Below are 14103 nucleotides of genomic sequence, written 5' to 3'. Positions count from 1 at the left end.
ACATATAACATGAAAAAGCAAAAAGAAAAGGGGGCATCCACAGTCGTGTTTTAGAGAACAGCAAGAAACAACCTGTTTGGATGATCCGGAGAGTGGAACTAGCAGGCGGAGACTTTAAAATAACTATTGTGACTGTCGTCTCAAGGATGTAGAGGAGAAGGAAAGAACAGTTGACTAGAAATCTCGGCAGAGAATTGGCAATTATAAAAATAAGTACTAAGTCTAGATCTGTATCTGAAGTTTAAATCTAGTATCTGAGATTAAAAATTATTAGGCAGACGTGACAGCAGAGTGAGTACTACAGAAGTACAGTGAACTCAAACACAGGTAGAAATGATCTAAAATGAAGCTCAGAACAGGGCACCCGGCTGGCTCAGTGGGTAGAGTGTGTGACTCTTGATCTCAGGGTCGTGAGTTCAGGCCCCACGCTGGACATGGATCCTGTTTTAAATTAATATATAAATAAGTAAACATCATTTTTTTAATGAAACTCAGACTGAGAAAACCACTGGGGAGAACACTAGTGACCTGTGTAACACAGTATCAGGCAGCCTGTTGTATTTGTAATCAGAGTCCTTGAAGGAGAGGAGACAGAATGGAGTAGATAAAAATATTTGAAGAAAAATGGCCAAGCTTTTCCAAATGTCTTGAAAAACAAGGATCCAAAAATCCAAGAAACTCTGTGAACCCTAAGCAGAGTAAATATGAGAGGCACACCTAGACACATCATAGATAAGCAGAATTCTGAAAACCAAATACAAAGAGAAAAATTCTAAAGCAGCTAAAAAGACTCGGGCCATACAGGGAAATAATGTATTTCATGGTTATGGGGAGATGTTAAATGTATGATAACCAGAGCAAAAAGGCAGAGAATATTCTTTGCTCCCTTTGTGTAGACCAGTGGTTCTCAGATGGTATCAGTTCCACCCCCACCCCCGTGGGGGGAATTTCACAATTGCAATGGCCAGAGACCTGTTTGGTTCTCATGAGTAGGGGGTGCTATCAGCATCTTGGGAGTAAAGGCCAGGAATGCTGCTGAACATTCCATAACCCTCCAAAACAAGGAATTACCCAGCCCAAATGTCAGTGCCACTATTAAGAAACCATTATTAGGTAAAGATTTTTTAGAACCCAAAAAGCACTTAACCATAAAATAAGAAAATTTAAAAAGTAGACTCCCATCAGAATTAGAAAGTAATGCTCATCAAAATATTGTTATGAAATGAAAAGGCAGGATATAAACTGGGGGAAAATAATTATAATGCGTGTGTCAAATGAAGGGCTTCTGTCTAGAATATGTAAAGAATATATAAAGAACTTTAAAAACTAAGCAAAGTACTTGGACAGATACTTTACAAAGTATATGAATGGCCAATAAGCACTTGAAACCTTGCCCACCATTATTAGTCATCAGAGAAATGTAATTTGGAACCGCAATATGACACTACCCCAAAGCCGCTAAAATTACTAAAATTTAAGAGCTAACAAAACCAAATGTGGAGATTAGAGCAAATAGATCTCTTAATGTGTTGCTGGTGGGATTATAAAACGGTAATTTGGAAAACCATTTGGCAATTTCTTAAATAGACACTAATTTTGTGGTTTAGCAGTTCCAGTCCTCGGTATTTAGCCAAAAGAGCTGAAAACCTAGGTCCACAAAAAGACTTACTGTTTATAGCAGCTTTGTTTATGACAGCCCGAAGCTGGGAATAGTCCAGATGTCTGGCAGGAGAGCAGTAAGCAGTAGCTTACTCTGCTAGCGGAATACTACTCAGCAGTGTAAAGGCAAGAGTGACCAGTGCATGTAGCCGTATGGATCAATCAAAAGCTTTATGTTGATCTCGCCAGGTCCGTTAGGCAAGAAAATGAAAAAAAAAAATGGCATCTAGATTAGAAAAAGTGAAACTTTTTATCTGCAGATACATGATCAGGTATATAGAAAATCCTAAGGAATCCACTAAAATACCAGCAGAACTAATAAATGGGTTCACAGTGGAATTGTGCAAGAATATTTTTGAAAACCTACTTCTAGGGGTGCCTGGGTGGCTCAGCGGGTTAAAGCCTCTGCCTTCAGCTCAGGTCATGATTCTGGGGTCCTGGGATCGAGCCCCACGTCGGGCTCTCTGCTCAGCAGGGAGCCTGCTTCCCTTCCTCTCTCTTTTCCTGCCTCTCTGCCTACTTGTGATCTCTGCCTGTCAAATAGATAAAATCTTTAAAAAAAAAAAACCTACTTTTATATGTTTGCAATAAACTATCTGAAAATGGAAGTAAAAATTCCACTTTCAGTAATATCAAAAAGGGAATAAATTTAGGAATAAATTTAACAAAATCAGTGTAAAACATACTCTGAATACTAGAAAACATTGTTTAAAGAAATTAAAGATGATCTAAATGAATGGAAGGATACCCAGTGCTCACGGATTGTAAGACTACATCTGATGGAGAGAGCGCATATTAAAATAGTTTAATTTCATAGAGTTAGTGCTATGAAGAGAATAAAGCAGTAATCAGGAAGAGCAATTTAGGTTACGTAGTCAGGAAAAGCCCTTGTGAAGAAGTCTCATCATTGTCTCCATTTCCTTTTTATATTTGTTTCTTTGAATTAGCATCAAGTCCAGTCCACACGTTGAAACTGCTTGATAGGTCTCCCGACTGTCTCTCTCCTATATAGATGACCCTTCTGTGTCTCTCTTACTCTTGTTGTTTCTCATAATTCAGTTCTGTAGAATTTCCTGTGGTCTGATTGCTGACTGCATTCCCATGTTACAGCTCCTAGGTTAACTTGGTCCCCCAGTCCTTGTTAACTTCCTGTGAAGTAGGGGTTGGGTCTGGAGGCTTGAGATTGATTTGATTTAACTTGATTTTTTTTAACTATTTATTTATTTGGCAGAGAAATCGCAAGTAGGCAGAAGTAGGCAGAGAGGCAGGCAGATAGAGAGGGAGAAGCAGGCTCCCTGCTGAGCAGAGAGCCCGATGTGGGGCTCCATCCCAGGACCCTGGGATCATGACCTGAGCTGAAGGCAGAGGCTTAACCCACTAAGCCACCCAGGTGCCCCTTGATTTGATTTTTTTTTTTTTTTTTTGGACAACATTATGAGGTTGGATCTTGGACAGGAACTCCCTATTTAATAATATTCAGGAATTGTCAACTTTGGGGGCATGACAATGGTATGTTTATGGTTTATGTTTTAGAGATTATACTAGAAAAATCAATGGTTCAAATGATAAGATGTCTAGGATTTGCTTCATGCTGTTAAAAGATGGGGGAAGTAAAAGTGTTTTAGATAAAACTGAACTGGATGTGAGTTCATTGAAACTGGGTGATGGGCATGGGGTAGGAACATTATATTCTTTCTTTTTTTATACTTTTGAGATTTTCCATAATTTAAAATTTTAAAACTGTTGTAATCTATTGCAATTAGAATGAACGAGACTCTCTCTAACCCATTTTTGAGGATGTAGTAACTCAAATCACATTCACTTCTGTGTCCCCTTCCATTCATTTCTACAGATAGCCATTATTTAAATCCTGTTTTTACAGTTCAAACATCTGAAATTGCTGTTTTTTGGTAGGGTGAAAATAGCCACATTTTGGCAGTTGACTGTGTTTCAGTCTGATGCATGGAAGTCAGCTACAGAGTCTGATATTTTCTACATGCGTGATTTCATTGCCATGCCTGCCTGCCTTTCGAAGTCTGGCTACTGGTTATCAAAGCCCATGCTTTTATGATTGGATTGGATTCCAGGTTTTATAAAGCTCTTACTCATCATTAAATCATTGTCGTAAATTTACTGTTGCTTTAAAGACATTTAGGGGGCAAAAAGAGGGAGTTAGAGATGAGTATAAGTGCCTTAGGTACAGTCACCCCAAGTAAAATTTAGCCTGTCATGTTCCAGTACGAAAGACCAGTGTAATTGGACCATGTTGGGGGTGCGGGGAGGAGAGACGATAAAGGATGACGTCAGAGGAGGCCAGGGCCACATTGTGTAGGGTCCTGTAGAACTTTTCAATACGAGTTTAAGGATCTGACTGCCATTCGTAGATGTTACTCTAGCTGCTGTGTGAACAGAGATGCAGTAGAAGCAGGAAGTTAAGTTGTTTAGTCCAGGCGACAAGTCGAGGCTTGGCGGCTCAGACCAGGGTGGTGGCCGTGCCCCTGAGGGGGTGTGCTAGGGGGTTGTTTCTGAGGTGGCCCCCTGGAGGTGTGACTTCAGTGTGAGGTGTTAGAGAAATGCCTGGCACCTAGAAAGTGCTCAGTCATTGGTCAGTTACCGTCTTCCGAGCCTGTGCTTACATTGCAGGCGCTATTGGAAAGTGCACTGTGCTTCTTAGCACATTTAATTGACTCGCCGGTTTCAGGTGGGGAGTGCTTTATTCCCATTTCTCTCCCTCTTTTTTTTTTTTTTTTTTTTTGAAGTAGGCTTCATACCCAGCGCGGAGCCCACTGTCGGGCTTGAACTCACGACCCTGAGATCCAGACCTCTGATGAGCTGAGGTCAAGAGTCAGCAGACACTTAACCAACTGAGGCACCCCCAACAGTGATCCATTTCTAAAAGCCTATCTTGGGGCACCTGGGTGGCTCAGTGGGTTAAGCCTCTGCCTTCAACTCAGGTCATGATCTCAGGGTCCTAGGATCGAGCCCCACATCAGTCTCTCTGCTCAGCAGGGAGCCTCCTTCCCCCTCTTTCTCTGCCTGCCGCTCTGCCTACTTGTGATCTCTCTCTCTCTCTGTGTCAAATAAATAAATAAATAAAAATCTTTAAAAACCTATCTTATTTCTACATTATCAGCCAAGAAGATGTCCCATGTAACTAATATTAATGGTCCCTCAAATCTAGCACTGGCCTTCCTTTAAGAACCAGTTTCCAAACTGAAATAAAGTATGTGGTGCCTGAGACAGCTTTGAGTCAGCACGCACCCTAAGTTAGCAGCATCCTCTAAGCATAAGATTTGCAGACTTGGACGAAATTCAGCTATGGTCATCATTTCAACAATGGAGCTAATTTAAGCTTATTTCTGCAGTATGGAAAAGTCATTATGAAATAAAAGTGCACAAATTGGGAGAAGAGACAGTGTAAATCACTTTTCATCAGTTGCTGATGAGTTCAGCCAAATACTGGAGGAATCAAAAGAAGTCATGTTCATAATCGCCGAGAAATGTTTTTCAACTTTCTCATTTGGGGGAACTCTTGAGGGGTTGACTTTCCTGCCCCTGGCATCGTGTCAAGCAGAGACTGCAGGCCGTGGGGCAGATAAACATTCAGAGTTCCCTCCTCCCATAAATCATGTTTGCAGAGAACTGTGAGTGTGGAATAGCTTGAGAACTTCTGATTTGTAGGAAGTCCCTGTCCAGAGTCCAGCGTCTTTTGTGGTAGTTAGAGCATCCGTCCCCGAACTAATCAGAGTACTCTTGCTTTTTCCATTTGTCCCAGCTGTGAGTGCCTCCTTTCCGCGGATGTGGCCTGCCGTTTGACGATGACCTCTCATCCTATCTCACTTCCTGCCCCTTTTGTTTTCCAGCAGCCCTCTTCCAGCGGGAGCGTGTTTGGGTCTGGAAACACTGGAAGAGGGGGAGGTTTCTTCAGTGGCCTTGGAGGGAAACCCAGCCAGGATGCAGCCAACAAAAACCCATTCAGCTCGGCCAGCGGGGGCTTCGGATCTGCAGCCACCCCAAGTAAGTTGAGACCGTTTGCCCAATCTCTTCAGCGCCATAATGCCATTATCGTCCCCATAGTGCTAGCAGAGCTTTGGTGACAAGCGTAGAAAGGAAAGAGAGGGGTCCAGAAGCCCCATAATATGGATCAAAGCAGTGTGATCTGGTTTTATTTTGAGTTTTATTTTTGGTTTTTTAATGAGATGTCCTATATAATCACAAAAAGACAACAGAGCTGCACGGTGAGGCTCTGTGCGCTGAGCCCCTCCCCTCTCCTCTCCCAAGGCCCAGATCGCTCTGTGTCTTCGAGTTGAAATGACTTGAAGTGAATGCAAGGGGACAGGCACAAATGAGAGCAGCAGAGCAAGCTGGGTGTGCTGGGAGAAGGAGCATCTGGGTTTTCGTTGTGTGGTACCCCCTCGGAATTGGTTTGAAAATTCAGCTGCCACAGAGAAATGTTACCCCAAACTTAAAGCCTTCGTTATTTGTCATCTCTTACATTTTTGCCTTATTTTCAGTCGAAGCTGTATCATTCTGCTGGCACTTTTTTCTCCAGCTAATTTTTCAAATTCTTTGTTGATCTGTCTATTCATGGTTGGAAATGAAAGAAATTTGGGTTTGTTTGTTCTTTTTTTAATCTTAAAAAAACCCTGCTGCTGATGGAGGCTGAGATGGGCAGGTGGGGGCCTGTCATCTTCATCTCTGCTTCCCTCGTTTAACTGCCGCACACGGAGCATCTCCGCGTCGGCTGTGCTGCACGAGGTCTCGTGAATCGGGAGCTGATATTCTCAGACAGGACAGAAACTCCTTTCGCGTTAAGGCTCCTGCAGTTCAAAGCGGAGTTCTTCATCCTGAGTCTCCAGATTCACTGATTAGTTGCTTGGTGTCACTCTTCCCCTCATGCCATACAAGGGAAGGTTAGAGTCAAGAGACACAGACCTCTTGTGAAATTATGTGGCAGAAATCTCTTCTTCAGCTCTCAGTCTCCCGGGAGGAACTTAGAATCCTAGAATGAGGGGCGTCTGGGTGGCGCTGTTATGCGTCTGCCTTTGGCTCAGGTCACGATCCCAGGGTCCCGAGATCCCTCTCCTGCTTCTCCTGTTTGTGCACATGCTCTCTTTCTCTTTCTCTCTATCAAATAACTAAATAAAATCTTTAAAAAAAAAAAAAAAAGAATCCTAGAATGAAGGGATCCTAGAAATTGTGTCTAGTGGTTTTCAAAAACTCTTTCTGCAGATGAACTTCTAAGCAGAGGCCCAATATATAAAACAGGTTAAAAAGAGGTCTGCTTGGAAGCAGGGGTCAAGAACCAGAGACACTGCTTGCCTTCCCCATCTCCCCCCCCCCCCCCCGCCCCGGCCCTCAGCGTGGAGCCCTGGACACTTGGACAGCAGGATCCTCGTGCGGCACTCTCCATTTTCCCGTGACGAAACGAGTCCCGAGTGGTGAGGTGACTTTAAGTCACAAGGCCAGAAAGTGGCAGATCTAGGACTCTGCTAGATCACGTGTAGCTACAAAACCGCATCTGGCACAGAAGCAGCACTCAGTGACATGGTACCAGAAACCTGGGTTTCTCCCTTAGGTTACAGTCTGCGAGACTGTGTTACTAAGCAGCTTTGTTGAATCTTAGGTGTATCGTATCCTCGTAAAATCCCCATTCCTTCTGCGTGGTTCATCTCTTCGGACCTGTCAGAGGATGGCCTTCTCTCGGTGGGGGGCTGGCGATGGCTTGCCCTGGCTCGTGGGAGCCAGCTGTGCACCCCTTTGTCCAATTCTCCATCCGGTGACCCTGTGCTGGGCAGCCTGAGCTCTGCCACCTGCCACCGTGTCAGTGTGTACCCCACGGGAACTGGACCACACGGCGAGGCAGTACTGCCCTCTTCCGCCCCTAGTCCATTGTTCACTGGTACACCTTTTCTCTAATTCTTTAATTCTGGTTTAAAATTAAACCAGATATTTTTATAGGAGTATACCAGATTCTTGATACCAGACACCTGCTGGTCTTCATTTTCCTAAACATTGGTTTTTATAAGCCAGCAGTTTACTTTTATGGTAAGAGAAGTTTCAGGTATTGAAAAGACTTAACCATTATTTTGTTTTGAAAACTGAAAGGTGATTCGATAGTGAAAAGGACAGGAGCCTTTGTAGCCCAGAGGACCAGGTGCGGAAGAGCAAGAACAGGGGAGGAGAAGGAGCTAGAAGGCATCTGGGGACAGCCATTGTCCTCACCAGAACTGAGGATGCTTTCTGCGAACCACTGGAGGCAACCTCCTTCTCTTTGGGTGACTCTGCAGTATTTGACACTTCGAGCACGTCTTTCCTGAGCTGTATAGACCGATTCTCCTGGTTCTCTTTCTGCCTTTCAGACGGTTCCTTCTCTGCCACTTCTCTCTGTCCTTGCGGGCACGTCCTCACCGTCATCTGGGTTAGCACAGTAGTCTCGACTCCCCTCCCTGCTTATCCTCCCCCGGCATGTGGACATTCACGCCAAGCTGAGTGTTTTTAACTCTCTTTTGCATTTGCCACTCTCCTTACGCAGAACGCCTGGCAGCTTCCCACTGACACGAAGCCAGCTCCTTGGCTTCGACGCCCGGGCCCTCTGTGAGCTGCCCCGCACACTCTCCTGTGCCCCCACCACGTTCCCTCGGCGTCGGCCTGTCTGCCAGCCGTCCTCCGTACGCGCGCTGCCCCTCTCTGCCCGCTCCGGTGCTGGAGCTCCCCTGCTCCCTCCACTCCCCCTGCCGAACCCAGCCTTCCTGTAAGGGTGACTGCAAGTCTACACCTGTGTGCAGCTGGGCCTGAGGGCCCCGGGGGTCCCGGTGGTCTCTCCCTCTCTGGAATCCCGCAGCCCTTGTATTCCCTGCCTTCACATGACATCAGGTGGAAGGGAACGGATCCTTACGGACACCTCCTGTGTGCCACATGCCGTGTAGTTGGGCTGACTGCCTCTTACAGCAGGACTTCTCAATGTCGTATCCCCGTTTTACCGATCAGGAGATAGGATCAGGAGGGGGTGTGGAGCCGCTGGGGTTTAGTCTGAGTATGTTTCCAGAACCCTGACCCACCCCTGTGCCTCCTGAAATCGTCCTAGCCTTGCAGCGGAGCACAGCTCCTCCTGGGCGCGTCTTGTCTGGCGGCCCTCTGGCCTGTTCTCGGGGGCACTGAACACACTCCCGTGCAGCCCGACTCTGAGCACAGGCTGGGCACTCGGCAGTTTCCCTGGTGGCCGCCTGGTCCTGCCACTGCCCTCTTCCGCCCTGAGAAGTCATTAGTCCCCTGCCATGATGGCGGAAGCCAAGCCGGGAGCACTGCTGCTGGGAGCCGGCCTGTTCTTTATCCAGAAGCCCGCAGCTCGTGAAGGTTTCTGCTCTCTCTGCCCCCAGAAACTATCTGAGATCCACTCTCAAAATTCAGGGGTCGCTTAAAATTCAGCAGCACCGCGCACTCTTACCCACGAGCGCTTGCTGCCTCCCTGTGTCTCGTCCTAAGGACACTGGTGAGAGCCATCCTCAGCACGTTCTCTGTTCGGAGGCCCGAAAGGCATAACTTGTGTGAGGATACGAAAGCAATTTGAGGAGAACCTCTTGGGCCAGCAAGGCTGCCGTTAAAACTGTTCTTCCAGAGAACGTCTTGGAAAGTGTCCTGGGTCTGAGCTTGTGGAGGAACCCCCTTCTCGGGGCGTGTTGAACTCGAATCAGTGACTAGGCCTGCAGAATGACGTGGGACCGGGTCTCCGTGTTAGTGTTTGTATCACATTTATATCAGGGATAACTTAATTGAAGCAGGGTTGGACCCTGATGTTAAGTTAGGCAAATGTTTTTTGCCCAATGGAAGACCCAAGAGGACCACTGTCGAGCCGGCAGGGGGAAGCCCAGAGCCAAAGCCACTTGTCCCTGGACTCGCCACCCCCGAGAGTAGAAGTCACCAGCCAACTCTTTGAGGACAGCTGCTCTGCCCACGTGTGAAGAGGCTCCTGCGACGCCTCCTTTTCCAACAGCCAAGATAACCCCCTGACTTGCCGTATTTTAAGAGCCAGGAACTGTGTTATTTTGGAGCCGCTGGGAAGGAACTGAGAAGCAGGTTGCGGACTGCGGGAACAGAGAGAAGCGGACCTTGCTTCATGCCACTTTGCTTCAGAGCAGCTTAAATAAATCCTAAAACGTTTCAACATGCAGAGCTCCTCTCGAGACTGTGAATGAAAACTGTTACAACTTGACTGGTTTACTTCTCACAGTCTTTGCAAAATGAAAAGGATTACGTTTTTTGCCACTCATCTGTTCTGTGTCGTCTTATATCAAACAAGAGGGATGTGGCAGAAGGAAGAGTTAAAGAAACAGAGGGGAAGTTCTGTTTCCCGAGGCTCTGCCATCGGCCTGGCTCGGCTCCGCACACGGCAGCTCATCTGAGCCTCAGCAGCGGTGCGGACGCCCCTCGCTGTCCCCGTTTTATCTCAGAGGAAACTGGGACCTGGGAAGGTGAAGTCCTTGCCGCCGGCTGCTAGGTGTCCTGAACCAGGGCTGCCACACGACACCCGTGTCCTCCATTATAACACCGGGAGCATCTGCAGACAAAGCAGCCTCGAGAAGACGGAGGGTGAAGATGCCCAGAAACTTCTGTTCTCTGACTTCAGGCCTTTCAGTCTCCCAGCATGGTCCCGGGAAAATCGTTTCACCTCTGTATCTCGGATTTCTCCAAGGGGACGGCTAGCCCCAGGTCTCGTGCTTGAACAGATTTGCTGTTGGCGGTTCTTGCCGCAGTGGCATTAAGGAGGTCAGAAAGTTGCAGTCGCCTGTTCCTGAGGTGCCGAGCAGAGGAACGGCGGAGGAGCCCGATTTGCATCTCCAGCGCCGAGTGAGGGTCCTGCCGCCGAGAGGATAAAACGCGGCCTCCAAGCTAGCTAGCCCGCTGCCAGAGAGCTCGGGCTGCTTAAGAGCACCTCGCCCCCACGAACCCCTCTACAAAAGGGAGATGGGTGATCCTGTGGTACTGCGGAAGGGGGTGATGAAAAGGAACTTGTGAGCCTCTCCTGCTGTCAGTGCCTGGCCCGCTCCTAGCCTGGCTCTCAGACTGCAGACTTTTTTTTTTAAGGCAATTATATTATATTTTATGTATATATATACACATATATATATATATATAATCATAATATATAAATCTATCAAATTAACATGTACACCTTGAATTTACACAGTGTTATATGTCAAATATATTTCAATTAAAAAACCATGGCCAAGAGAGTGACTGTCATCTCACTTCAGGACTCCCCGCTGCTGTCTGACCCTGTGGTGGCCCAGGGCTCTGTGCACCGGTGCCTAGAAACTTGGGGTGATCATGTCCCTGAGATAAGGCTAGTCACTTCCTGGATTGTCGATCAAGAGCATGACCACTACAAGGGTTAACGGTTGTGTCTCACGCAGGGGTGGGGTCGGCAGCAGAGCGAGATGGGGGACCTTGGGATTGACAGGTCAGTGGCAGGCCACCTCTTGAAACAGCTGGACTTTGGGAGTGACTTTACTCCCCTCCACTTCTCTCCCATCACCTTCACGGTGAGCCCCTCATCGGCTTGGGGGAAGGCCGGCCAGCGCAATGTTCGCGCTTCTCCCGTGGTGACGGCGGCTCGTGCTCTCCCTTGCCCACGCGGAGCACCAGTTCAGCGGCTGCTTCTGCCTGTGCCTTTGGGCCTAGAGCCCGTTTCAGGACAGCATCTCCCTGCCTTCTTAGGGCTCAAACTTACTTTAATAAAACACCCACCCAAGAAAGGGTGAAGGAGAAATTCCTGATGGTGTGCGGATTGCGTTCCCAAGTGCTTCCAGTTGTGGCTGCTTAGGCAGTAACAGTCAGATTTGCGTCTCTTAACTGACAAAACACTTCTTACCCATCTCGGTTTTTAAGAATTGGTTTCCTTTATTCCTTTCATTCTTGGCATGGCTTTGGTGTGTAGAGCGAGTGACCCACCTAGATAAGCATCTGAAAGGTTGAGGGCTTCCCTGAGCCGCATCGGAAAAGGAAATGAGACTGGAAGCCTTGCCTCTTCGTTCTTCAGGGCCTCTCGAGCTCCCCTCAGATCAGAATTAGGAACATCATGGTTTCCCTTGTTTCGCCGCCATTCCCTGAGCAGATCGGGCGACAGCGCACGCTGTCCAACCTGATTGTAAAAGCAGAAGCTGGAAGCCATTAAGCTTGCTTCAATTTTGCTCCGACTTTATTTTCTGTAGCTCGACAAAACGTGAAGCTGGTTTTCCTGGGAGGAGATGAGTGAGCGCGAGCCCTCTTCTCCAGAAGAAAACTGCCTCGCGGGGAAGCTGGTAGTTAGACTGGAGCCGTGTGGGAGCCCAGATGTGCGCCTGCAAAGGAGCCTCTCCCCTGGGCCCTGTCGCAGCTCCCGTGCACGGTGTGTCCGTAGAACCTGGAGCCCGAGTTCCCAGAGATTAGGAACTTGTCATCAACATGCAGCAAATCACAGAAGGTGCTCGCCGTGGCCCGGCTCCCTTGAATCCCAGACTTGTCACTTGTTTCTCCTCAAACACCTAGCTGCAGCTTCTTTTCTGTTCTAAGTAGATAAGGACATTTTTTCTGACTCTGATCTCCCTCAACATGTTCCCCCTTTCTTTAGATACCTCTAATCTATTTGGAAACAGTGGAGCCAAGACATTTGGTGGCTTTGCCGGCTCATCGTTTGGAGAGCAGAAGCCTGCCGGCACTTTCAGCTCTGGAGGAGGAAGTGTGGCGTCCCAAGGCTTCGGGTTTTCCGCTCCAAATAAAACAGGTACTCTGATACTTATTAGCTGTGGGGTTTTTTTAGATGTGTATTACGTATGTGTAGGTATCTGGAAGGGAATGTCTCTAGGGTGGCTCTCAAGGGAGTAGGATTGGAGTGCAGATGAAGTGAGTTTTCCTCCCTGGTTCATTTTTATATTCACTGAGCATCTACTGTGTCCCCAGCACTGTTCTAGGTCTCCCAGACATGTTAAAAACAAGAATGTAGATATTTAGCAAGTGCAGAGCATCTAAAGTAAGGGAACATACAAGACAGTGATAACTAAAATATAAACAAGAAAATACCCGAGTCATAGACGAGCTTGGGGCCTGCTCACGGTCATGAGCAAAACAAGTGGTCTGCTTGGTTTTTATGTCTCTTTTGTTTGTCCTCTTTCTTGAGTCACTTTTTTTTTTCTTTTGAGCATAACATATGTTAATATATTACATATACATGTCCCCATACAGCATCCACGTACTGTAGGTACACAGGGCCGTGACTTCTCCAGGGAAGAGCATGCGGGTGGGGTGAGGGGCGGAGAGCGCCACCCGCTCTGCTTAGCCCGGCGTCGCTCGTAAATGCATTTGTGAACTGTGTGGCTTTCTGTGATCATATGCGTGGTTTAGGACTTCAAAATTCGAGGAACAATACACGTTTAGATACAAAAACATACTTCATTTCTATCAACTGCCTCTCTGTCCTCTTTCTGTCTCAGATCTCCAGAGGGTCTGCATTCCTGTCCCTGTTGTGTGGAAAATTGTGTGAAAAGATTTTTCCCCCAAAAAAAGATGAGTGGCAGAGTGGGGGACGATGTTTGCAGAGAAGGAAGTTCTTTAAAGCAGATTCCCCAGGGGCAGGCGGTCAAGATGATTGTCCCTCATGTGTCCGAGAGCCTCTGAAATTCTGTGAGTTCCAGAGGAAGGACCCCCTCCAACCCAAGGACCAGACGTGTGGGTGGCTTTAACTTAGGACCGCCTCACCTTCCGTGCCTGGAGTCCCACCTTCTAGAACCTGAATTGCTCCGGTCTCCATGAGTATGCTCCATTACTCAGATCTGTGGCTTGGGTGGGTTAGTCTTTGAGTTTTCCTAGAATTTCACGTGCACTAGACAAGAGCGTTGCGGCTTTCTTTTGCCCCCAGCCTTCCTCGCAGTAAATGATTCAAAAATGAAAAGGCTGCAGAGCTCTGGGTGCTAGTCAGCAAAGCAGACATTTGACCAAGAAATTTTAATTCATCAATCATTGAGGCTTTATTTATTTATTTATTTATTTTGAGGGACCAGATAATGGTTTTTTTGATTCATGTGTTTTTCTTACGTGTTGCTCCTTATCCTGGAATCAGGTCCCCATTGACTTTGAGAAACTTACACTTTCATTTTTTTAGTCTTAGAGAAAAATATTTCCTCATACCTTTCAGACTATTTTTCCTGTTTGACTCTTTGCCCCATGGAACCCCTCAGACTGCAGACGGAGAAAGCTGCAGGGGATGATTGAGCCGGTGGCTGCAAGGGTGACAGTGAGGCTGGAGGCAGCCCGTGGCCCCTGTGCTTTGGGTGCTTGGGCTCTCACTGCAGGACTCGTGGCAGTTTTCAGGGGGCTCTGCTGTGGAAGGAGGTGCCGCCGAGTCCTGAGCATAAAGAAAGGCTGCTTTAAATAAAGGAGTTATCCTTCCTGCCCACGCAGTGCAGATGC

General features: G+C 47.2%; 1 protein-coding gene across 4 annotated transcripts in view; it reads left to right on the top strand.

Annotated features, from left to right (window-relative positions):
• Positions 1-14103, top strand: part of NUP214 (nucleoporin 214) — a 101879-nt gene that overhangs the window by 80402 nt on the left and 7374 nt on the right. For 3 of the 4 annotated variants that reach the window (XM_032308157.1, XM_032308154.1, XM_032308153.1), the window contains 2 exons: positions 5523-5676; positions 12269-12421. In XM_032308157.1, coding sequence (XP_032164048.1) covers positions 5523-5676; positions 12269-12421 — 307 coding nt within the window. The remainder of the gene's footprint in view (positions 1-5522; positions 5677-12268; positions 12422-14103) is intronic. The other variant, XM_032308155.1, reaches the window with a different exon arrangement.

The sequence above is a fragment of the Mustela erminea genome, chromosome 12, assembly GCF_009829155.1.
Source record: "Mustela erminea isolate mMusErm1 chromosome 12, mMusErm1.Pri, whole genome shotgun sequence".
NCBI lineage: Eukaryota > Metazoa > Chordata > Mammalia > Carnivora > Mustelidae > Mustela > Mustela erminea.
The sequence above is the reverse complement of the archived record's forward strand: the minus strand, read 5'-3'. Positions and strand labels throughout refer to the sequence as shown.